Here is a 25,002-nt window from a genome sequence, read left to right as displayed (position 1 = left end):
CATCTGCGTTTCCTTCCATCTGATGATGTAGATATCCTTCTGCCTGGTGTTGATGGCTGAAGTTTAATGCTGGCTCCAGGGATCAGCCTATTTTGCCTCCTTGGTGCATCAGCACACACAATGGCTGCAATGCTGGCTCAGGGGATCAACCACAGTGCGGCCTCCCTAGCGCATCAGCATGACAACCGTCTGGACTGAGCTGAGTAGGGAACTTCTCTGGGGTCTTCAGTGGGCACCTTCCATCCTTGGTGTTTCATCGACTAGCCCACAACACCTTAAGAGGGCTCGACAGTGATTCTGGCATCCCAGCAACACCCCCCTCCGTCCCCCACTCAGCTAAGCCCAGCTTACTTATCTTCCTTTACATCGACGTTGCTTTCTTTTTACTGTGCTTGAGATCCCCAGCCAGAATATTTCCGTCTCAACCACAGCCAGTTGCTGCTCCTCTCTGCTGCTTCAGATAAGTTCTTTACTGTGCGTCGCAACTTGACTACTGAATTCGCTGTCTCTGAGAAACTGGGTTGTGGAGTGTGCCACAAATCCTCGACAACCCACGTGGTTTTAACACCTTTTCTTGGAGGTTGCTCCACTGTACAGAAGAATGTTGTTCTTCGTGTGTCATATATTGCTGGCATTGGTGGCAACCTGTTGGTAATGCTGCGCTTGTCTCCCAATGCTAAGGCCAAACATCGCAGCACATCATGTGTGTCATTTATACATAAAAATGTATTTCTTCATTTTAGCAGATACATTTTGGCAGCGCCTATTAATCTGTATTCCACAAATGATTACAGCTGATGATAAAGTAGATGTAGGTTATTTCCATGTAATATTTTTTATATGACTTTGCCAAGGAAGAAACCACCTTTACCTGTAAATTATATAACCTACACTACTGCACTGTTTTGTAAATACCAGAAATTGAGGGTCTGTTTGGATAATAGAGGTGTTTGGAGAATCACAGTTTTACTGTAGTTTAATTTAAAACAGATTCCATGCGTGCCTGATAAGAGGTCTAGAACAACAGAAATACAGAATGTATGTTAACCTGCACCATTCACAGCAATACAAAGCTATCTGAACAATTAATTATCAATATCAGTCGTTGAGGATTACTGATATTCATTTCCCTTGCCAACAGTGTTGGGGAGTAATGCATTACATGCAACACATTGCTGTACTCTGATTTAAAATTTTCAGTAACTGCAATGGTTCGTTTTTCAGACAGATAACAAAATGTGGTAACGGATTACATTTTATGTGAAAAAATAACATAGTTACATTTAGTTACATAAAAAAGGACTACAGCTAATGCATTCTGCAACTTGGAAATCCATAAGCGTTCACTGAAAGTCAAGCATTACATGTCTCATGAACGCACTTTTCATGTCATATTGCTAGAAAATGGTGTCAGAGGAGGTAAAGAGTAGTTTGATAGCTGGCTCCTCAAAGAATATTTCAAGCTGTAGCCTGACCAAACTGGAAAAAATCTATTTTTGAAGTTATCCCCTGCATTTACTATAGCTTGCCATGTTTTTTAGTATGCTTTACCTTACCTCTCTGGGCTTTACAATGTTTACCTGTGCTTTCATTTTGCTAAGTTTTCACTATGGTAAACTCTTACAAGGGTACAGCCTGTCCTGTGTCAGTGCCTGCCCTGCACATATTCACTCTTGTCTCTGTCTTTGTCCCAGCACCTGCAGATGACGATCCAGGCCCTGCAGGATGAGCTGCGGATCCAGAGAGACCTGAACCAGCTCTTCCAGCAGGACAGCTGCAGCCGCCCCAGCCAGCCCCTGGCCTCGGAGCTGACCGAGGAGAACTTCCAGCGGCTGTACTCCGATTATGAGCGGCAGGCCAAGGAGCTCTTCCTGCTGCGCAAGACCCTGGAGGAGATGGAGCTGCGCATCGACACCCAGAAGCAGACGCTGGGCGCCCGTGACGAGTCCATCAAGAAGCTGCTGGAGATGCTGCAGAGCAAGGGGATGTCGGCCAAGGCGAGCGAGGAGGACCACGAGCGCACACGCCGCCTGGCCGAGGCAGAGATGCACGTCCACCATCTGGACAGCCTGCTGGACCAGAAGGAGAAGGAGAACAGTGCCCTTCGCGAGGTGACGAACAGTACAGGGAATAGGCACACATTTACAAAGCAGCTCGTAGAATTCTTAGTGATGCTGCTAATGGCACTTCCAGTCATTCCAGGTTTTACTACAAGCTTGATGAGCCAGTGTATAGGTAACAAGCTCAGGTGTATCTTATCAAACTCCCAGTAAAACCTGGAATGGTTCAAACTGCTATGCATTAATACGTATTGTAGCTGTAGCTGAAAAATGTGTAACTGAGTTTAAGAGTTTCTTTTAATATTTCTAAATATAAAATTGAACACGAATGTCGGGTACACCAGACCCCTGCCAATGCTCCACAAACACACCAGCGTCCGTGCCAGATCGTCCAGTGTCTTGCTTTTTGTAAATGTAAAGGAAAGCTGGTTTTAATGTCTGTTTCTTGAGAGGAGCAACACACACACATGCACACACAAAATGATGAGGTACCTTTTATTGAGGGCAGTTGAGGGAAGATTTTTCACAGATGATAATGGATGAATTGTCTGCGGTCGTCATAGAAACAGGCCAGGCAGCGGAGAGCAGTTTTATAAAAGCCAGTCACTGCTGCAGATGCTGGAGGATGAGCTGATTATTTAAACTGGAGCCAAGTATGTATCTCTCCCTGTTAACTGGGAGAGTGGAAGGATCTCTAGTCCTGTGTTATTAATTACAGTATCCATGTAGTGTAGTCTGTCACATATCCGCCCGTCACATATCCACCCTCACCGTTTATCCGCCATGATCAATCTTTTCAGCAACGTTAGTTTATTATTCGACAGAGAAGATTCGTTCAGAGATTGTAGCTCCTACCAAAGTTTTCGTACACTGTGTTGTATGTGGTCCGTGCACTGCCATTGCTAGAAGTGTCACGTGAGCTGTTCAGTGTGTTGATATATGAATAAATCCTGTTCGCCTGTGGGGCGTATCAACTTCAACCTCTGTCTCGATCTCCTGCCTGTCACTCAGCAGCGAATGCACACCCACATGGCAGACCGCTACTCTGTCACAAGCATTAATACCCTGTATCTTTCAAAACAAGTTTTAATACGTACAGTTTAATATATACAGTATACAACATTTTCCTTTTCCACTGGCAGATATTTTGCACAAATAAATTACATCCGGGACAGTAAATGACAGTCACGGTGGCATTTGTGACGTCAGGCAGGAAAAACAGTTGCTGTTTACTTTTATTCTTCTATGCTTTGTTGTACAGTTTAAACATGTAATGTATACCATTTTAAATACATTTAGCGAAAATATAAATTCCTAAAATGATACTACTTATTACAGTGTACGGCACCTTTATTATTATTATTATTATTATTATTATTATTATTATTATTATTATTATTATTAAGTTCCCAAAATCCAAGTTTTGGGGCTGTTTGTCTGACAGAGAACCTACGTTTTAATGTAAATTAAGTTTTAAGATGAAACTTTCCATCGGAATATGTTTCAAAGTGTCCTGTTTTGTCATGTTCGGAACTAGAAATGATTAACTTAATCAGAGACAAGTGTGAAGAGAGGATCGCCATCTAGTGGCTGCACTCAGTGATGACATCACAAAGCACAGCATCCTTTGCCTTTGTCTATAGTCACAATGACAGCTCAGGAGTTGTTTGTGAGTGTTTAGCTTGAGAGCTGCCGTAGTTAAACATTAACTCTCTGTGCGCATTGCTAATGGAGCTAAAATGTATATAAGAGCTCTGGCAGGGGGCTTGAAGTAATTACATTGATTTTAATCCTTTATTCCTTGATAGTGAAGTATAGGTTGTACAGGGGTAGAAGTAAGACTCCCATTGCATAGCAGTTTGATCCAGTCGTGGTTTAATGACACATACCTAGGGCCCTTCGTTTTTAGTTTATACTTATTTTTCTGGAAAAAACTATTTATTTATTTATTTATTTATTTATTTTACTGATTTTCACCCGAAGTCTGGACCACTCAAGTACATAAATAGATGATTATATTAAGAAAATACAATACATTACATTTGATATTTGTTTGGATTTTTAGTGCAAAATTCAGGCAGCCAGTCTGAAAAAAACATAATAGAGAACAATCTCACTTTACTCATTCTCTAACAATAGTGGGAAGCTACCCAAGCTGCATCTCCTGCCAGTATTGACACAAACTGGCACCAACACACCGCACACTGCATCTCCTCTAGAAGATGATGGCCATCTGCCATAGAAGCCCATGCTAGTATAAAAATCAGAGACGGTTCCTAGTTTCACTAACTCGGTTTTCATGTTTTTTCTTATACAGACATGAGTAATGTTGTTTTGCTGTGTTGCTGTTTTTTTGGAGAACATTATATTCATTTCCATTGAATGGCATAGAAGGGGGTGGGGGGGTGGGAGTTCTATTGTGTTTTTTGTTTAGTTTTGTTTCCAAACAAAGAAAGCTTTGTAAGAAATTTTGTCCCCATAAATATTCTGTTGTTACTACTGGGAAACAAAATGTTGACACCCCAAAATCATAGAGCACACACTATGTATTTAACTAGATGGGTGGTTGCCTAACATAAATGACACTGTGCACTAGGGTGTAACGATGCACTAATGTCACAGTACAATATGTATTGTGATATGCAGGTCACGATAGGATATGTGTCACGTTGCAGTGTGATGGTCCTGATGGGATACTTGTATGATGCATAACAAGGTCAAATGATCATTTAATGAGGGACTATTTTGTTAAAATAAAAAAGGGAGAGTATGTGTTTATACCGACTATGAAACACACTTCTTCTTCAAGAACCACTTGGTGAACTACAGTGAGCTGTGTCGTGCTTTTGGTCACAATACAATCGATTTATACCTCTATTATGAGACACTATATCACGTAAAGAACTGTTACCCACCTCACATATAATTATGGTTTTAAATCTATTAGTGAGTGTGTGATTTTTTTGGGGGGTGTTTTGGGGGAAAAGTTTGTTGTAAAAATCTGTAACCCACCATTATGATGCCAAAGCCAACAAAATGTTGAGAAGTTATACTGTAACCCTTGTAAACGTTCATAGAAATAAGCATCCCAACAAGACTACTTACAAAAACATTGTGCGTGCCATTAGTAAGCAGGTCAAAGTTGGCTTCAGGGTTTTTGAATAACTGTAAACCTCCGGGATCATTATCCTTTCTGCAGTCTATATCTTTATAACAAAATCTGTGTGAGTTATGAGCGTAGGTAATGAAGTGCACCCCAGTAGCCCAGGAGAGCAGCTGATCAGTGACTAACACGAGCTGCCTGCAAGGGAAGAGGAGCAGCGCCTGAGCTGCAGCCGAACTCTGCCTCTCATCTTCCCACAACACTCCCTTCGTGAGAGGCTGTTTATTTAAGGCCCTTTCAGCTCTGTTTGATCATCACAGGATGCATCTGAACCCAGGCCATTGTAACCAGGCCTGCCTGTGAAGGAGAGTGGGGTGGAAATGCAGAGAGCTTTAAAATTGTGTTATGTAAAGAAAACAATAAATAAAGGCAGTATTGTGCAGACTGCCGTTAGGCATGTTCTTAAAGTTGTAGGTATCAAAATGGGTGATATCATCTTCAATTTAGAATTCAGAAAGCATGTTTATATCGTAGGCGTAAAATGCTTAACACCTTTATTGTTTTTGTCACACATTCACAAAGCATTTTTACATGTATTTAAATCTCTTTTAAAATGTAGAAGCCGTTGACCAGAATACAGAATGTAAGAGAAGTTTGGGGATGCGAAGAGGCCTTTCGGCCCATCAAGGATCGTACCTTCCTAGCACACAATTCGCTCCCTACTAATGGGAGCTGTCTTAATGGGACAGAATCCATTTCTGCTGTTTTACCGTGTAGGCTGTTCCATCCATTTATAACTGCAATCTGAAATGCACCGCCCTGTCACTCTGCTTACCCTCCTCCCTGTTACTCCTCACAGGAGATCCATCGGCGGTATGAAGGGGCCCCCGAGTCTGCCAAGACCAAGGCTCTGCAGACCGTCATCGAAATGAAGGTGAGCTCCTCCAGGTGGCAGCAGTGATCACGGGGCTGGGTGAAACAGGGGGCTAATTTGTCACGCTTTTCACATCCTGTAGTTCTGTGTTCAGATCAGTTCAAATCACAAAAGCACCAAGCAATTTGAGCAATCTGATTGACTGTAGCCAGAGTTCGTCACCCAATTCACAAGACTAAATAGCTTCAAATTGCATGTTTTTTTCAAACTTCTTCAAACTACAATTATTTTTTTTTGTATTCGATAAGTCAGTGTTAAGGTGCTTTTGAAATGGAGTTTAGGAACTGCTTTTCAGCTCTACCTGCCTGCCGTGGATCAGCTAGTGTATTTTATATTGGTAAGCACCAGCACCATCTAGTGCACTGCTGTGTATTGATAGAAAAAGCAGAAGGAAGATGACTAGATGGCGCTTACTCTAAAAAGACAATTTGGCTGATCTCACCTATGTTATATATTTAAGGCAAGCTAGTAGAAGTGAAGAGCAGCTCCTGAACTCAACAGACTTACCAAAACACTTCAAAACAGAGTAATTGCAATAAGAACCAGACATGATGCAATCATCATGCAAATAGAAAGAAAGAAAAAATCATGATGTGAGGCGTGTGAGTAATAATGGAATTTCCAGACAGTAATTTACGTGTAAAATAAAAATGTTACTTTATTAATATTTACACGCAAAAATAAACAAACAAAAGAAGGATGTGAGGGAGGGAGTGCTGGAGAAACCAAACGAAAGGAACGGAAGCTTCTTAGTCCTCTTCTTGATATGCTGAACAAAAAAAGGGGATCAGAACAAAAAGAACAACGTTAGTAAAGCTTCCGTCCGTGATAATAAAACAACGAGAACCCGGCACTGCTTCTCTCCCTCCAGCCTTTCCTCCGCCTTTACTTTGTGGGACCAACCCCGGACACAGTAGCACGTTCCCTTTAGTATGCAAAGCCCCGCCCCGGTAGTCAGTGGAACACCAATTCCAAACTAACAAGTGTCCTTGAACCTCACTTGACTCCAGTGGCTGGAATTTACATACTCGTACTTCCGCCCCTCACCAAGGTGCCGCCCCTCATAAAGATGACTTTCGTCATGGTCACGAGATCTTGGTAAGGGAAGTCCCAAGTTGATTTGATGCCTTCTACTGTCGGGAGGCTGAATTACAGACCGAAACCCTTTTGACTCATCACACGTGAACAAATCACTTTGGACACTTTTTAAAGATCATGTATAAACATAAAAGTGAATTTGGTTGAATGCATCGATTGGGGCTTGGAAAATATCCCTGCTTGCTTATGCATTGGGTTTCCTGCTATATCTGTTTCTACTGATATATAGTACAGCATACATTTTTTATAACAAATGCACCTGATAGGGTTCCCTGGATACAGTTATTCCTGTCATCTCGGAAGGATAGCTGCCAGATAGATTTTTCTCACCTGCTTGCCAGTCTCCAGGTGTATATTACCGCAGCTTTCCAATTATGCTTCTGTGTAAAGCTCATGGTCTGTCACCACTCCAATTAGCACTTGCATGTGGCAGAGGCGCACAACCCACAAGTGGCTTTTTTTTTTTTTTTTTTTTTTTTTTTTTTTTAAATCCTGTTAAATTTATCCATCTACAGCCTCCTCCTCATTTAGCCACAGCCTTCAGAGATTGTTCGGTTTCTTTCTGCATTCTAAGCGAGCAGATCCATGATCAGAGTTGTTCTTTGGGTTTATGTGGAAGCTGCCACCGCCTTCTTTTTCATCATCTTGTTTCTCTCTCGCTCCTGCCTCTCAGGACACTAAGATCAGCTCCCTGGAGCGTGAGCTTCTGAATCTGGAAGAGGAGGTGCACATGCTCAAGTCAAACGGAGCCGTCAGCACTGAGGAGCGGGAGGAAGAAATGAAGCAAATGGAGGTCTATCGCAGCCATTCCAAGTTCATGAAGAATAAGGTACTGGCATGGCTTGAAAGATACAGTGTGTGTCTGCGTAGAAATGTATTTCACAGTACAGTTGTCGCTGATCTAACACCCTGTGTGTGTTTTTTTTTTTTATAATACAAACCAAATGCTTTCAGATAACAGCTGTTAAAAAGACAAACTTCAGTATCATAAATCTGTAATGAGCGTGTAAAACGTTTACAGCTGTTTTTGTAATTAAAAAGGTTTTACTGATTTTTTAAATGTCAGTATATAAAAACAAATAAAGACACACTTACTATTTTACAGATTGCGATCAGTACATATATATGAACCGGGTCCGATACCAACTGGTTTGGATTAGCAATTCTTTTGTACTTTTAAATTGGTATTGATGTTGCTGATTAAAGTAAACGCAGCTGGGTGAATCTGTGCTGAAACATTGGCCTCCAATGAGTTCCTCTGTAGTGTTCTAGGAATAGGGGCAATGGGCTTTTACATCAGGTGTTAGCTGTCATTGTACAGTGTTTGTGACTAAGTACTGTACACAAGTCAGCACCATGCTGGGGCTGACAGGTGAGCTACTGAGAGGGTTGATTGTTACCATCAAGGTGCCTTGCCACTAGAACTTCAGGTATTTTTCTAACCTTGTATTCCTTTTAGAAGTCTCTCTCAGAACACAGCGACACACAGTGTAAATGGAACACGGATCTGGATGGGAAACTGCCAAAGAATACTTCACTTCACACTGTGTCCTGCTGTGAATGTGGGAAATTAAAACCTAAAATGAAAAAAATAAAAACACTTTAAATGCTTGTTTCAAATCAGTCTTCAGCCAGTTTGTAAACAATTTGGAAGCCTTTTATTTGGTTCCAGATTTACTCGGATCAGCATCCGGTGAAACCCAAACTCTTTGGGGCAGGTACTCTGAAACAAGGCTTTTAATAAGCCTGCACCCTTGAATCTGAGGATCTCGGCTTTGGGCTGAGCAGGGTTGGTGTACTCGGAAAATTAAGTGATGAGGTCCATGAAGCACTGTGGGTTAATCCAGTGCAGTTCTACAGAATGGTGCTAGGGGGCGCTGTGCTGTAGAAAGTGCCATCATTCTGAGTTCATGTCTACTCTGGACTCTTGTTTGCAAATCTGGGTCTTATCAACGCTAGTGTCCTTCCTAAATCCCTGTACAAGTCAATATAATTTTAACCTAGTTTGAAGTAAATAAAGCTAAATCTTACCTAATACAGTATGTGTTGCCATAACTTTGTAGGTCTCTCATGCGCTAAGAAACTCCTCCTCCTCAGTAACAAATTGCTGCATTCCATATTTGTCACAAATTTTATGATCGGAAGTGCAGCCTTGAAATATTTACCGAGGCGATCTGCAATTTTTTTCAGCTAATTGCTATTAATCAAATACCATTAAAAAAATGAAATACACATTTGTAATGTGTGGATCTTCCACTAACAAAAATATGAGTGATCTACAAAGTGATAGTCATACATTATTATTATTATTATTATTATTATTATTATTATTATTATTATTATTATTATTTATTTCTTAGCAGACGCCCATATTGGGTAAGAATTATTTTATTAGCTCAATGTATCCAGATTCATTCTCCAGCTAGAAATTGAATGACGACTAGATGTCTTTTTCTGTTTCTTCAGCGCAACGTTTGTCATTGAATGTGTTAAGTTTATTTTAGCATTTGTAATATAAGCACTGTTGAGTGCTTTAATAGCTTTGGATAATTCTCCATTTCCCTTTCAAGTACGAAATGTAACCATTACCGAATGGGTATTTACCTCCTAAAGACCCGAATCCTGAATATTGTAAACCAACACTGCTCTTTGAGCCTGTGACGCAGTCATGCCCCCGCCCCCGAGGGCACAAAAGGACTGCACTCATAGATCTCAGCTCCATTTTTCCTTTCAAGACTGACCTGATTGGAGATCCTTGTTCAGATAAGTACATTATTGCTTTTATCTGTATATAATATTTAAACTTATTTATTATTCTCAAAAATAGCCTGCATATTAAATTAGAGTAAAGTATAATGATGCGTGTATTAAAATCGCCAACAAAAGACGTCCCTGCCCGAATACACAACCAGCAACGTTACTGCCTGATCTCGAATCATCCATGACATACAGGCAGCCATTTTCAAAGAAGCGTCATTAGCTTCCTGAGGAATTCATAGAGAAGCTTTTACAAATTCAGCATTTCTCACAAAGTACCAGCTTGTACAGATCGGAAATGCGTACAGATCAGACCCCCGTATATTTCGACATGTCAAACAATACCACAGTAAACAAATTGGGAGAAAAACAGGTGTGAGTAATGGCAGACTGCCGCAAACTGCCTCCATATGCGCAATTGAGGTTGTATCTTTGTAAGTGCATATTTATTTGATATTTTATTTAAATATTTTTCTCATATTGAGGGTGGGAAATTTGGGCTATGTCTTAAATTCGAGGGCGTCTTAAATTCGAAGGAATGCGGTAATCGCTGTAATAGTTTTTTCTAATTACGCGTATTATGTGCACTACAGCCTGTTGCTCGTTACTTCCCTCTGCGGCCTTGTGCCTCATGTAAAGCCAGCGGCTCGAGTCGCTCCTTCCCAGCAACATAAGTCGTCTAACTTTGTGCTCTCCCCCAGGCTTCATAGCTCTGGCTGGAGCTTATACAAGACATTTATATTATTTATATAATTGTTTAATTACTGTTTTTTGTTGAGAAAGTATTTTTTCTTTGTGAATTTTCTGTTTTTTACACGTGCAGCAAGAGCAACTTCTGGGCTCAGCAGCACTGTGCAGGAATGACTGAGTGGTTTTGCCAGTGGCTTTTACAGATGGGCATCCCTGTACGTTGCTACCCCCGGGTACTGTGAACCGATGGACCCATACCCAGTACTGTACCTGTACCGTCCCGGTGCTAAAGTCACCAAAGCGGTACCGACCCGTTCCTAGACTGTGCAAAAGCCACGGAACCGGTACCAAACTGGCCAGGTTCAAACTTGTATTGCACCAGTCCTGAACCAGTACCGACCCGGTTCCAGCCCGCTCGTGTCTTGACCCGCCAGGTCGATATCTGTAAGCAGATTGAGGAAGCACCTGTACAACTGTATGTTACACTGCATTGCTTGCCCAGGTTCTATCCCTGTTAGACCAGTCTGCCTATTGAGGACAAGCACGGCAGGTGCTCTTACTGCTTGGGGGTCCAGAGCATGCCAAGAAGAGGCACTGGCCAATTGCATCTTCTGCGAGTTTTGTGCCCCTATTTCCAAGCGCACGCTGGAGAAATGTCTCTCCCGCAGCTCTACAGAGTGCTCTGCGTCCCTTACTCCTGCTCAGTGCTCTTCCCCATCACCCTCTTAGAGAGGTGACTGCATCCTCACCCCATGGCTCTGTGCTAAGGGAAAGCGGACGACGCACCCGGGAAAGTAGCCCATGCAGGAAGCCGTCTTCACAGACTTCCTCATCCTCCTCGAGCTCTGCCTCTCTTTCCCCTCCCCCACGGAAGAAGAAGGAGTCATCGTTCCAGTTGATCGGCAGACTCGAAGCAGATGGAAAAGCTCTGGGCAGCTGTTTCCCACTAAGCTGCGAGAACAGATTGGCCACAGGAGGACATACTGGTGTTCCCTTCTGAGGACGGGGAGTCCGACAGCACGTCTCCTGCGGTTAAGCTTTCTCTGTTGGCTAATCAAGAAGGCCACTGCCTACAGCAGGGGAAACAAGGCAGTTGATTTTCGATGATGAGCCTACCGCCTCTCCCATATACACCCCAGTTCACCCGGATTTTGTCTTTGAGATCCAGTCTTCCTGGGACCATCCAGCAACAGCCCCTGCGTATCCAGATCGATGGATGCCCTATATAGGGTGCATGATGCGGAGAAGCCCGTTTTCCGCCGCTTGAGGTTTCTGTTATCGCCTTGGTTCATGCACCTAATTTAGCGCTCCTATCCAAGAACGCTGTCTGCCCTGACAAGCAGTGCCGGGTCTTTGAGGTGATCCTCAAGAGAGCCTATTCAGCCCCTGCATTCGCCCCAGGGCAAGGGAACTACAACAGCATCCTGGTAGCCTACCAGTCACATTTGCTGCGGTCCCTCTCTAAGAACCACAGGCCCTCACCACAACAGCTGGGTGGGCTGCGCTTGGTTAACAAAAACCTGCTTTGTGTGTCCAAGCTCAACAGACAGGCTGTAGGTAGAAACCTGGCTGCGCTGGTAGCTGCACTTAGGCAGCTTTGACTTTCCCAGGCACGTGTGCCTGACTGGGACAAAGCAGCTGTGTGGAATGGCCGGGGTGTGCAAGGTGTGTGGGAGCCCCCCTTGGCATGGTCTCCACCAATGTTTTAGAGATGCAGGCAGTTCACCTGGCCTTGCAGATTTTTTTGCGGGAGGTTCGAGGGAGACATGCTATCGTCCATACAGACAACACAACAGTGGTGGCTTACATCAACCACCAGGCCGGACTCAGGTTGCCCAGTCTGCATCGTGTGGCCCGCAAGATTTTACTCTGCGTGCAAGAGAACCGGTCGCTGGTGCGCGGTGAGCCGGGGACACCTTGGCCGACCTAAGCCCCCCTGGGCAGCGCACGGCCAATTGTGCGCCTCCCCCTGGGAACTCCCGTCCACAGTTGGCAGTGGAATAGCCTGGATTCGAACTGGCGACCCTTCAGGCTATAGGGTGCATCCTGCACTCCACACAGAGCGTCTTTACTGGATGCGCCACTCGGGAGCCCCTGCCTGCTTAACAGGGGCCAGGACAAGGGTTACGCTCCGTACCAGTCCTGCCTTTTCCCCAAAGAGTATCTCGGCATTCCATGTCAACTAGTCTGTAGAATTGGAGGCTTTCCATCCACCTCCCTTCCAGTCTGACAGAGAGCGGCAACTCCATACGTTCTGCCCAGTGGCGTACTATACTGACAGGTCGAAAAGTTGGAGGCAATTTTTTTGTCTGCTATGGGGTGAAGTCCCATGGTCAAGTCCTGTCTAAAAACGACTGTCCAAATGGATAGCAGACACGGCTTTGGTACACTCACCCAATCGGTAATAGTTACATTTCGTATTTGAAAGGGAATGTTAGGTTATTATCATAACCCTGGTTCCCTGAAATAAAAATGTGCATCCATGATTGCAGCAGTCGGGGGCGGGCCATGACTGCGTCACAGGCTCAAAGAGCAGTGTTGGTTTACAATATTCAGGATTCGGGTCTTTAGGAGGTAAATACCCATTCGGTAATGGTTACATTTCGTACTTGAAAGGGAAATGGAGAATTATCCAAAGCTATTAAACTTTGGTTTACAATATTCAGAATTTGGGTCTTTAGCGGGTAAGTACCCAATCGGGAATGATTACATTTCTATTTCAGGGAACCAGGGTTATGATAATAACCTAACTTTCCTTTAGGTCAGCACTGTAACCTGGTTGGTCCTTCCTGTTTTAAATGAAGTTGCAGTCCCTTGTGGGCCGTGGGAGCAACAACATTTTAGGTTTATATATAAAAGGAACAAAAAAATACTAATGAAGACAAAATAAAATTCAGATCATTTTAGATTAAGGTTATTTACGGTGTTACAGGTTTAAATTTTTTTAAATTTGTAATTTTTCTTAAGAAGTGCTAATGGCGGGCTGCAGTGCCTAATGCAGCTGAACGGGTGGCCCACAGGTAAAGTTTGGGAGCCCCTGTTCTAAACGACGTTGCTACTGTCGCTGGATTCCAGTGCTGCTGGCTGTGCTTGTTCCTGTCACACTAACCGTGGCCGCTGTCCTGACAGGTAGAGCAGCTGAAGGAGGAGCTACACCAGAATGAGGTCCAGAGGGAGGAGCTGAGAAAGCAGGCGGCTGGCCACCAGCTCGAGGTCTCTGTCGTAAGACTTCCTGTGAATGCGCTGCAGTGATTCTGGGGCGGGGAATACGCGACTGCCAACTCTCTCTCTTTCCTTCTCTCTCTCTTTCAATTGTACTGTACAAGTGGCGGGCAGATGGGGGGCTCGGCCACGTCACCAGGGGGGTCACTGTATAATCGGCATGTCCCAGTGCTATTGTCTGGAGCTACCTACGCGTTTATTTTTCATATTCTAATGGCAAGCTTGTAGCGGCGACGTCCTAATAACTGCATCGCCAAGCTTTGAATTCAGTGCTCCCCATAGCAATGGCAAGGTTTAAGCCATAAGACAAAAATAATTCTACTTTAACTTAATATATAATCATAAGTTAATGGTTAATTATGCGTGATATAAACAGAAAAGGTTCTAGGTAACTCAAATGTTATAATTAAGTAGGTAACTCAAATATATTGAATTATTTTGCGTTACCCACAAAAACCTCTAGCTTAGCCAATTGCTCTGAAAATCGAGGATGAAAAGCTAGACCAGGGCAAGTAAAAATGCGTTGATACATGATTGTCAAATCTTTTTACTCTTTAATAAAATGCTGTTTTGACATCGCAGGAGGTTACTGAAACAACATTCTCTATACCCAGTAAATGATAACCAAATCGTATAACTAAGTGGCACTGCAACAGTTCAGTCATGATACTGAATTTAGGTGATAAAACATATTTTGCAGAAACAGAAATGTGATAATTACTGGCAAATGTGAGGCAATGCAATATTCATGACCATCATTGCTGTTATCAGTGTGTGTTTTTTTTTTGTTACATAAAACATGTGCGCCGCAGGAATGTCCCTGCTGATTTTATGTCATGTAACACTTCAGATCTGTGTTAATAAGCAGCATGGGTTTTCAGAAACAATAAACACAGTTCAGACAGTTTGAGGACTTGCTTTGCAATCAGTGGGACTTTTTCGAGTCGTGAGCTGCTGCTTAGTGTTCCAGGTTTAGCATGTGAATCGTCAACTAAATATCCGTGGTGCATTGCATCGAGAGATTGAATAAGTACCTATACAAACCCCTCCCTAGATTGAATAAGCGCCTCTACAAACCCCTCCCTAGACTGAATAAGCGCCTCTACAAACCCCTCCCTAGATTGAATAAGCGCCTCTACAAACCCCTCCCTAGATTGAATAAGCGTGTATACAAACCCCTCCCTAGATTGAATAAGCGTGTATACAAACCCCTCCCTAGATTGAATAAGCGCCTCTACAAACCCCTCCCTAGACTGAATAAGCGCCTCTACAAACCCCTCCCTAGATTGAATAAGCGCCTATACAAACCCCTCCCTAGATTGAATAAGCGCCTCTACAAACCCCTCCCTAGATTGAATAAGCGCCTCTACAGACCCCTCCCTAGATTGAATAAGCGCCTCTACAAACCCCTCCCTAGATTGAATAAGCGCCTCTACAAACCCCTCCCTAGGAGACGTTGGCATTCCTCCAGCCTCTGGTTTACTAACTCGCTCCCTCTCTCTGTGTTTCTCTCACTCCCTCTGTGGCACTCCTAGAGCTGTTTACCAATAACCGCCTAGCCTTTTAGTGTCTTCCTGCAATAAAACATTAACCCACCTTTTCACCTGGCGACAAGACTTGGATTCACAGTAGAGCTGTCTAACTGGTGTGGCATGCATGGAGTACAGTATGAAACATGTTTCGACTAGAAGGCTTTTAGCACTTATTTAACACTTAGCACTGTTAAGAGTTTAATAGTTATTGATGCAGTATATTACATGTGTAAGGGGCTGAACTCATATACAGTAAGCTAGCTTGTGTTTCAGCAAAATGCTTTTAAAAAATGTATATTTTGCAAAATAATATTTGCTGCAAATTGTATGTGTATAGATAGATAGATAGATAGATAGATAGATAGATAGATAGATAGATAGATAGACAGATTTTTGTAGCAGGCTAAATATAGACATTTGCTAAAATCATTTTGCACATCTTCTAGAAAGATGGAATTTAGCATATTGCTGGTACACACGCTAACTTTTATGAATACAGCCTCAAGATTGTTTTTGCTTTTTTTTATATATAAAACCTGTTTTCAAGGTCATGTGATGGTCAAGAGGTCGCCTCTTCGTTTCTTTAGTGTGTGCAGTGTTTGGTTAATTCACTGTCACTGGATAATCAAGCTGCACAAACTGATAATTTGATTATTTGATCAGCAGCGTTGATTGAGTTAATTTACAATTTCAACTTAAACAAGTGAAAACAAAGCTGCTTAAATTTGTTACGATTGCTGCACTTCACAGAAGCTAAAAAAGAGCCTTGATTCAGGGAGGGAAAAGTACACCTTCCTTCACACAATTGCATTGTGGTGTTTTTTTGTTCTCATTATTCTGGGTAGAATACAAATGTAATCAAACTGTCCTCACGGCACAATTTGTTGATTTAAAAATGGCCTTTCTTCCATTTGAATTGAATTGAGTTCTACAGTCAGAAAAGCCTTTTAAAAAGCCTACAAATTACTGATGCAATCCACATCCGTAATCTATAGCAATGCCTGGATGTCCCAATCAGCAGGTATCCCCTTCAGGAAGTTTGGGATTCCTTTCATCCATTCTTAAGTTTTAATGCAAGCTTGTACTGTAGTGCCATTCACGTCTGGGATTACCGGGGAACACAGTCCGTTCGTTAAATCTTTCATTATTATCATGACCTGAGCACTGATTTCTTCCAGGGCTTGAACGCACAACTTTCCTCCAGTATTAGAAACGCACACTAGTCCTGCACCCAGTCCTGGCTCTCAGAACTATAGTCTGTTGAGCATGTTATTTAAAAGAACAAGATTTTGAGTTTTGTTAAATACACTGTCCCGAATCTATAGCTGCTTTGATTCCCACTAATAATAACCCTATTATTATTATTATTATTATTTATTTCTTAGCAGACGCCCTTATCCAGGGCGACTTACAATTGTTACAAGATATCACATTATTTTTTACATACAATTACCCATTTATACAGTTGGGTTTTTACTGGAGCAATCTAGGTAAAGTACCTTGCTCAAGGGTACAACAGCAGTGTGCCCCACTGGGGATTGAACCCACAACCCTCCGGTCAAGAGTCCAGAGCCCTAACCACTACTCCACATGAAAAGGTTGACATACCGCAGGGTAGGAAGTACCAGGCGTTCGTGGATCTGTAGGCAGGGAAGGCAGTTAAACTCCTATTGCACAGCAGTTTCACCCATTCCAGTTTTTAATACAAGCTTGAGTAGCCACAGTGTATAGTTAACAAGCTCAGGTGTGTCTTATTGAACTCACAGTAAAACCAGGAATAAACCAAACAGTTATGCAGTGAGAGTCTTATTTCCATCCCTGAAGCAAATTCATTCAGGTCTCTGTGAGGAGAACGGGCAGTTAAGCACTGTGCTGTTCCAATGACTGCCCTCCCCTCCCTCTGCAAGCAGGTTCATTCAGGTCTATGTGAGGAGAATGGGCAGTAAAGCACGGTGCTGTTCCAATGACTGCCCTCCCCTCCCTCTGCAAGCAGAATCCTTCAGGTCTCGGTGCAGAGAATGGGCAGTAAAGCACTGTGTTGTTCCAATGACTGCCCTCCCCTCCCTCTGCAAGCAGGTTCATTCAGGTCTCTGTGAGGAGAATGGGCAGTAAAGCACTGTGCTGTTCCAATGACTGCCCTCCCCTCCCTCTGCAAGCAGGTTCATTCAGGTCTCTGTGAGGAGAATGGGCAGTAAAGCACTGTGCTGTTCCAATGACTGCCTTCCTCTGTGCTGCCCCCTGGATTTCATGTTTACAGGTTACAAATGCATTACCAATTGAGGAATGGTAAATGCCATTTTATTATATGCTAATAAAATGCCACTTATTCTTAACATTGAAAATCCTATTCAAATTCCTGGCACCTCACCTGATCATTTCAAACCTATGCCCAAACCTACCTGAAGCCCAGTACTAAGTGCAGGGCTGAGTGTCTCTAACCCTGGCTGCAGTACAGTGTTTTACACGAACACGGAGGTGTGTGCTTGCATCTCTTCTGTTACAAGGTGTTTATGGCCCCCCACTGTTTGGAGTGCTGTATGTCTATAAAAAAGAAAAACACAGCATTTCCTGTGCAGCTCATCACTGCAGTGTCTTCAATGTCAGGCAGTATTAAACCCAGCACAAGCGCTGCTTTATACCATTAATCTGGACTGTAAACTTTATCTGATCTCTCCTTGCCCTCCAGCTAAAGTACGTTCTTCAAGTGACAGAGATTGGAATGAATTTCTATCCCAGTCCCCTGGAGTTAGAAAAAGCTCCGGCCAGAATCGAGGTTTGATATCCGAAGTGACATGTACCTGTCATTGGCCGCTGGAAATGTTTTGGAACCCTGTCACCATCAAACCACGCAGGCCAATTTTCAGTAAACTATCCCCTCTAACAGCAATTGTATCGGGCAGTTAAACAGTGGGCTTGAGGTCCCAAAAAAAATAAACAGGAAGCACTGTTCCAGGGTGCAGTGCCGGTGCTCCATGGTGCTGTAACAGGTTGGGGGGGGGGGGGGGGGTTAGTGCAGATGCTCTGGGTGGTTGTGCTGGCTTCGTAGCTTCAGCTCCCGTGGAGTTTGTCTGCTCACAAATACAAAACAACAAAACAACGCTCCGGCGTCTTGCTGTATCCCATTTGTACTGCTAAATTGCTCCCTGTGATCAGTACGGCGCCACGCTCAGCACAGCTGATCACAACAGAGCTGTTCAGCAGTCTTACAGCTACGCCCTTTCACCAAAATGTCCTACCATCGAGTTGGCCCATCCCTGTGAAGGCGTACCACCAACCTTACTTGGCGCCCTTCCAGGTCGGGAGGTAAATTTACAGTTCCGATTCATTCTCTCCTGTTTATAGAACCGTTTACACAATTATGATCAATTATGGTAAGGACATTCTTCAGCACATAGCAAAGTCTATTCAATTGATCTAAACAGTGGTGAATCTAAGTACCTGCACAAGAACTGAACAGTGAATAGTTGCAAGCGGATGGGAGGAAGCGCGATTATTTAAATGAAAGGTGACCTAGTCAATTGTAACCCCTTTCTATGAACATGTATGTAACGCTATACTAGCTGTTTATGTATGTGTAGAAGCTAAATACCTGCACAAAAATACAGTAAGAGACTCATTGTTAGAGATTTTGGTTTTGTCAAAGTCCTTGTCTTTCAATGATATAAAGTACTGCAGTATTGGTTAGACTGGAAATTCTTGAGAGTATCAGAATCTGGCGATGGAAGATAGGGTCCCCTTGTGCTGTAGATTGCTGTTGCTAAGCAACACAGCAAGCTGGTAACCCAGCATTGCAGGTTGTTGTGCATTGGTTTGTATCTTTAAAGCGTTTCTTTCATTATTTAATTAACTCCTATATTTAGCAGAAACAATCCTGTTCATGCTACGAAAAGAAAAACAAGACCCCCTGGTAATGTTTGAATATATCACTTGGTTGTTTGGTTCTAGTTTTGTAAAACTAAAAGGTGTTTTATCTGAGTTAATTTAAAGACTGGAATGAACGCCATGAATATCTTGAAAAGAGAGATTTCAAACAAATCGATGTAATGTGTTGGTTTACTTTCTAAAACGTGACTTAATAGCTGGACTTTTTTTTTTTCAGTAACCAATGAAACACAACAGTTCTTGTGTGTGTTTTATTACTGTACTGTAATTGTGAAATACAGAATTAGGATTAACAAGTAACTCATGCGCCTGTCCCCTGAATTTCATGTTTACAGGTTCTAACTAGTACCATTGCCAATTCATGAGTGGTCAGTTATATTTTGTTCTATGCTATTAAAATGCCACTAATTCTTAACATTGAAAACACAATGAATTCCTATGCCTTAACATTGCTTTCCAGTCTCGTACTTTACCAGTGGTAAGCATTGTAATGTTTTTCTACTGATCAGCTGTGTATTACCTCTGGACAATGCTACTGGTGTACAAAGTACTGTAATAACATAATTACAAAACCTCTAAAAAGTCAATTCAATCCTGAATTCAACTGATTCAAAAACTAAATGCAAATGTGTTCCAACTTTTGTCTGACACAAACTTTTCCTTTATTTTCGCACTTATTGTTTCTGTGGAATTGTTCAGTTTCCTTCAAAACTTTGTTGCTCTAAAACGACCCTACATGCTCTAGCTGGAAGGTAGTACATTTGACTTTCCTATCTGTCTACAGAGATTTTAAAAAGCTTGTGTGAGGCAAAACGACATAACCTTTTCAATTTGTATTTAGTAGTTTCATTCTCGCATTCTCTCAATTTAACCTGGGCAGTTTGTTAGATGTGTTTTTAGATTTAATCTCCCAGGGTCGGTGGATTTTGTTATGGTTTGACTTCTTCTTTGAACACTGTTAACGTTTTTATAGATGAGAAGGGTTTTCAAAGAGCAACTTGCTATAAGTCTGAATTATTATTATTATTATTATTATTATTTATTTCTTAGCAGACGCCCTTATCCAGGGTGACTTACAATTGTTACAAGATATCGCATTATTTTTACATACAATTACATTCTTTTTTACACATTATTTTTACATACAATTACCCATTTATTCAGTTGGGTTTTTACTGGAGCAATCTAGGTAAAGTACCTTGCTCAACCCCACCAGGGATTGAACCCACAACCCTCCGGTCAAGAGTCTAGAGCCCTAACCACTACTCCACACTGCTGCCCCAATTAAGAGAGATGAACCATTAACCAATGTAAAAAAAACAAATGCCATGTTTGCTCTATGCATTATTTCTTATTACTGTATTTCTTACCTTCACTGGGGGACAGGTTAATGGTTACCCCCTGGTGTACCAGCTGTACTTGAAGAGAAGACACATTATGGAGCCTGTTCTAGGCCAAAGAGGTGCTTTTAAACGTATACATTTAAACAAAATACCTTTGTTTAGGTAACTGTGAGACCGAAACTGGGAGTTTACCTAAACTGTTTGTTTATTTTTATTTTTGGATTTGGATTTTTTTTTTTATTCTGGTCCCTCTTGGAGAAATCTACTTCAGAAGAATACCATCATGCAGTACACACGTGTACGCCATGTGTAAATGTCCATACAGGGTATCAGTGTTGTTTTCTGGGTACTGATTGATGTTTCTCCCTCCCTTACAGATTGACCAGGTGAAGCAGGATCTGTCTCGGAGGGACACGGAGCTGCTGGCCATGCAGACCAAACTGGAGACCTTGACCAACCAGTTCTCAGACAGCAAGCAGCACATTGAGGTCCTGAAGGAGTCCCTGACTGCCAAGGAGCAGAGATCAGCCATTCTCCAGACAGAGGTAGGGACCCTGGAGAAATACACTGCATTGCATGACTCTCCAGACAGAGGTAGGGACTCTTGCCTTTTGAATTCATGGTCTCTTTTAGTGTTTCCAAATTCAGCACGATTGAATGTTTAATAATTATGGACGGAAGGTTTTCTATGTGATAACTACCTATTAAAACATTGATCTTTTTGAAATGTTTTACTTTATCTCTTTTGAGAGATATAGCAGACCTTCGCTAATCCCAACACCGCTGGTCTGACTTAACCTGTAATCTGAACCAGGTTTACAATGAAATACATGCTGATACTGTAGCAGCTGTACAGACCAAACTACAATATCAAAAGTAACTGATAGTTAGCTTTATTTTGAAGTGTTATTTGTGATTTTATAATGAAATAACTAAAGCATAACACAAACCGACATTTTAGGATGCACCTCTGCTGGGGTTACAGATTGTCTAAAACGGGCTCCCAAACATTCTTGGCTCCCAATGACGCTGAAATCTGTCCTGACCCTCGCTTCCTTGTGTTCTACACACTGTTAGCGCAGGCATTGGAAATGAAGACCATACATGTACAGTAGAGCTGAAGTCAAGGTGGCTGGGTATAACCCAGTAGAGCTGAGGTCAGGTGTGGCTGGGTATGACCCAGTAGAGCTGAGGTCAAGGTGGCTGGGTATGACCCAGTAGAGCTGAGGTCAAGGTGGCTGGGTATGACCCCAAACACCACAACATTTCTCTATGTGTTGCTACCCTTGCTGTCCCCCCCAGGGGTCCCCGACCCCCCGCTTGGGAACACTGTGTGTAATAGGAGTTCTTCATTGACACTAAAAAGGTTAAATATTTTCAACATTAAATAAATAAATAAATACAAATGAATACCTAATGCTATTTTGAAATCTATTGATGTTAAATGAGTGGTAAAACATATTTATACATTTATGCAGTACAGTAATCCGTCGCGTATCCACCCTAAACGTTTATCCGCCATGATCAACCTCTTCAGCAACGTTAGTTTATTATTGAACAGAGAAGGTTCGTTCAGAGATTGTAGGTCCTACCAAAGTTTTCGTACACTGTGTTGTATGTGCTCTGTGCGCTGCCATTGCTGGTAGTGTCACGTGAGCTGTTCAGTGTGTTGATATGTAAATAAATCCTGTTCGCCTGCGGGGCGTATCACCTTCAACCGCCGTCTCAATCTCTCCTGCCTGTCACTCAGCAGCGAATGCACGCACCCACATGGCAGACGGCTACTCTGTCACAAGCATTAATACCCTGTATCTTTCTAAACATTTGATTTAGGGGAGCTCCCTAATAAAAGCTGAATCTCAAAACAATTGTGTGAATATAATAATTGTTACAGCTGTGTATAATGATATTTAAAACAGGATTCATTTATCCGACTTTTTACATATCCGCCCTTACTCAAGTCCCACCACAGTCGAATATGCAACGGATTACTGTACATTAAAAATCATACAAGTATAAAAATCCAATGTGTAGTAGTTTCTATTGGCCACCAGAGGGCAGTGCTGTATCACAGTTTGGTGTCAACCTCACACTAAATTCACTGAGAAGACACTTTAAGCAAGACAGTCCAGGTGATCGTAATAGACCTAGTTTAGTTTATAGCCAGATAATCAGACTATTCTGCTTGATTGAGAAGTAATAATAATAATAATAATAATAATAATAATAATAATAGAAGTATTAGTAGTAGTAGTAGTAGTAATAATAAATTAATAATAACTACCACAGCTTTTTATTTGTTTGTCTATAGGGACCGCTTTGAAGTGCTGCTTATAAGCATAGACACAATAAGATAATCTTCCATATTCATAGTAATAATACAAATCAGTTCACATAGCAGCACTATTTTTCCATCCGAAACCACACAAAGACCTCAGTCGTGTCACATGCTATGATACAATCAGATTTCAGGAGCTTGTGGGGAAAAAATGCACCAACACTTGTGTTTTTTTAATATTACTTCATCACCTGCTAAGTATACAGTTCCTGCCCCACCCATGGATCTACAGAACAGCAGCCGCTGAGCGCCGGCCTGACCCTCCTGTCTGCTGTTGAGTCAGCCCTATTTACCAGACGTGACTTTTAATGAGCTCCTGGATTTCACATTAAAGCTGCAACGTTCCTTAACCATTGCGTTCCTTGTTGTCGGTTTACTATGTTCTTTCATTGATTTGGACCTTTTCTGCACGCCAAAGCTTGTAGACAGTCCAGTATGTTTGCATTCCCTTGTAGTTTCAACTTTGGGGACAACGGTTTCCTCCCTACTTTCAACCTTCTTTCCTGTATGTCAGTCTGTGATCCAAGTGCCAGTCTAGAGCAAAGTAGTATAACTAGTAGTAGTAGGTTAACAATGACACCTTCAAGCCCTATTGTAGCTTATAAAGTAAAGCAGAAATAAAACAAAAAGTGACTTGTTTTCCCTCTCTGTGCATTATGACAATGCCAAAAGTGCAAAATGGGTGTTTTTATCCTAGGATATGTATACGTTCTTACTTCAAAATATGCAAGAATAAAAGTATTTATGTTTTATTTTTTTTAATTTAGTAATCGCCAATTGTTTTATTATTTTCTCCCAATTTGGCATATCCAATTATTTTTTTTGGGCTCAGCTCACCGCTACCACCCCTGCGCTGACTCGGGAGCGGCGAAGACAAACACACGCTGTCCTCCGAAGCGTGTGCCGTCAGCCGACCACATTTCTTTCTCACCGCAGACTCACCCTGCAGCCACCTCAGAGCTACAGCGTCGGAGGACAACGCAGCTCTGGGCAGCTTACAGGCAAACCCGAAGGCGCCCGGCTAGACTACAGGGGTCGCTGGTGCGCGGTGAGCCGAGGACACCCTATTGACTAGATGCCCAGTGGGCTTGAGCAGATACCTGCAGGGCTGGCCTTTGTCCTTTAGGGGCCAGTAGCTCGCCAACATGTGCTGTCGAGCTCCTGGGTGTAATTGGCTTGGTAGAGGAATCGGAGGACAACCACGGACCTTCAGTTCTCACGATCTCTTGTGAATTTACGCTGTAAGGGAACAGAAGTGTCCCAGGTCAAACAGCGTTTAGCACAGGTCATCCAGTTGTAACATTTGCTTGGGAACTGCATTGACGCTTACATATGAGGTATTGTCAAACATCTGTGTTCAATCATTACATTTCTTTATAAAATATTAGTTTTTCCTTCAAGTAAGAATGTCGGATATTAGTCTGAGGATACATCTGTTAGGATCAGCCAAGACAATTGCAAAGTCTGTGTCGCCACTGAGCCAGACGATTCCCTGCGGAAATGTTTTTCTGATGGCATCAGCAAGTCCTTTTTTAAAATGACAAATCATCTGTTTTCACATATCAAAGAAAAGAAGATTAACTGAGAAGCTGTCTGGCATCTACAGCTGGATGGTTTGCAGCATATTCAGCTAATGAATAAGAAAAAACCCTGCTAATCTGGAATGGGATTACTGAGAGGAGGCAGCTCACATTGTGCTTAGCTGTTCAGGGTCAGCGAGCTTCCATTGGCCCTCACTGAGCCACCAGCTGTGAGATTGTGTACAAACATCTCCGTGTATGACCTGGAGACTGGAGCGAGGGGCTTCTCTTTATCAGGGTGGTACACATCTCCGTGTATGCCCTGGAGACTGGAGCGAGGGGCTTCTCTTTATCAGGGTGGCACACATCTCTGTGTATGACCGGGACTGGAGCGAGGGGCTTCTCTTTATCAGGGTGGCACACATCTCTGTGTATGTCCTGGAGACTGGGGCGACGGGCTTCTCTTTATCAGGGTGGCACACATCTCTGTGTATGTCCTGGAGACTGGAGCGAGGGGCTTCTC

At 42.5% G+C, this 25,002-nt stretch overlaps 1 protein-coding gene across 15 annotated transcripts in view; it reads left to right on the top strand.

Moving 5' to 3' along the window:
- The window catches only part of LOC117419463 (ELKS/Rab6-interacting/CAST family member 1), a 357,387-nt gene that overhangs the window by 61,049 nt on the left and 271,336 nt on the right, over positions 1 to 25,002 (top strand). For 8 of the 15 annotated variants that reach the window (XM_058986432.1, XM_058986434.1, XM_058986433.1 and 5 more), the window contains exons 3-7: positions 1,695 to 2,111; positions 6,023 to 6,097; positions 7,869 to 8,024; positions 13,772 to 13,855; positions 20,999 to 21,166. In XM_058986432.1, the coding sequence (XP_058842415.1) occupies positions 1,695 to 2,111; positions 6,023 to 6,097; positions 7,869 to 8,024; positions 13,772 to 13,855; positions 20,999 to 21,166 (900 nt within the window). The remainder of the gene's footprint in view (positions 1 to 1,694; positions 2,112 to 6,022; positions 6,098 to 7,868; positions 8,025 to 13,771; positions 13,856 to 20,998; positions 21,167 to 25,002) is intronic. The other 7 variants (XM_058986436.1, XM_058986439.1, XM_058986440.1 and 4 more) reach the window with 1 other exon arrangement.

Source organism: Acipenser ruthenus, chromosome 14, assembly GCF_902713425.1.
Source record: "Acipenser ruthenus chromosome 14, fAciRut3.2 maternal haplotype, whole genome shotgun sequence".
NCBI classification, from domain to species: Eukaryota; Metazoa; Chordata; class Actinopteri; order Acipenseriformes; family Acipenseridae; genus Acipenser; species Acipenser ruthenus.
Note: the sequence above shows the minus strand (reverse complement) of the source record. Positions and strands in the feature narration are given on the sequence as shown.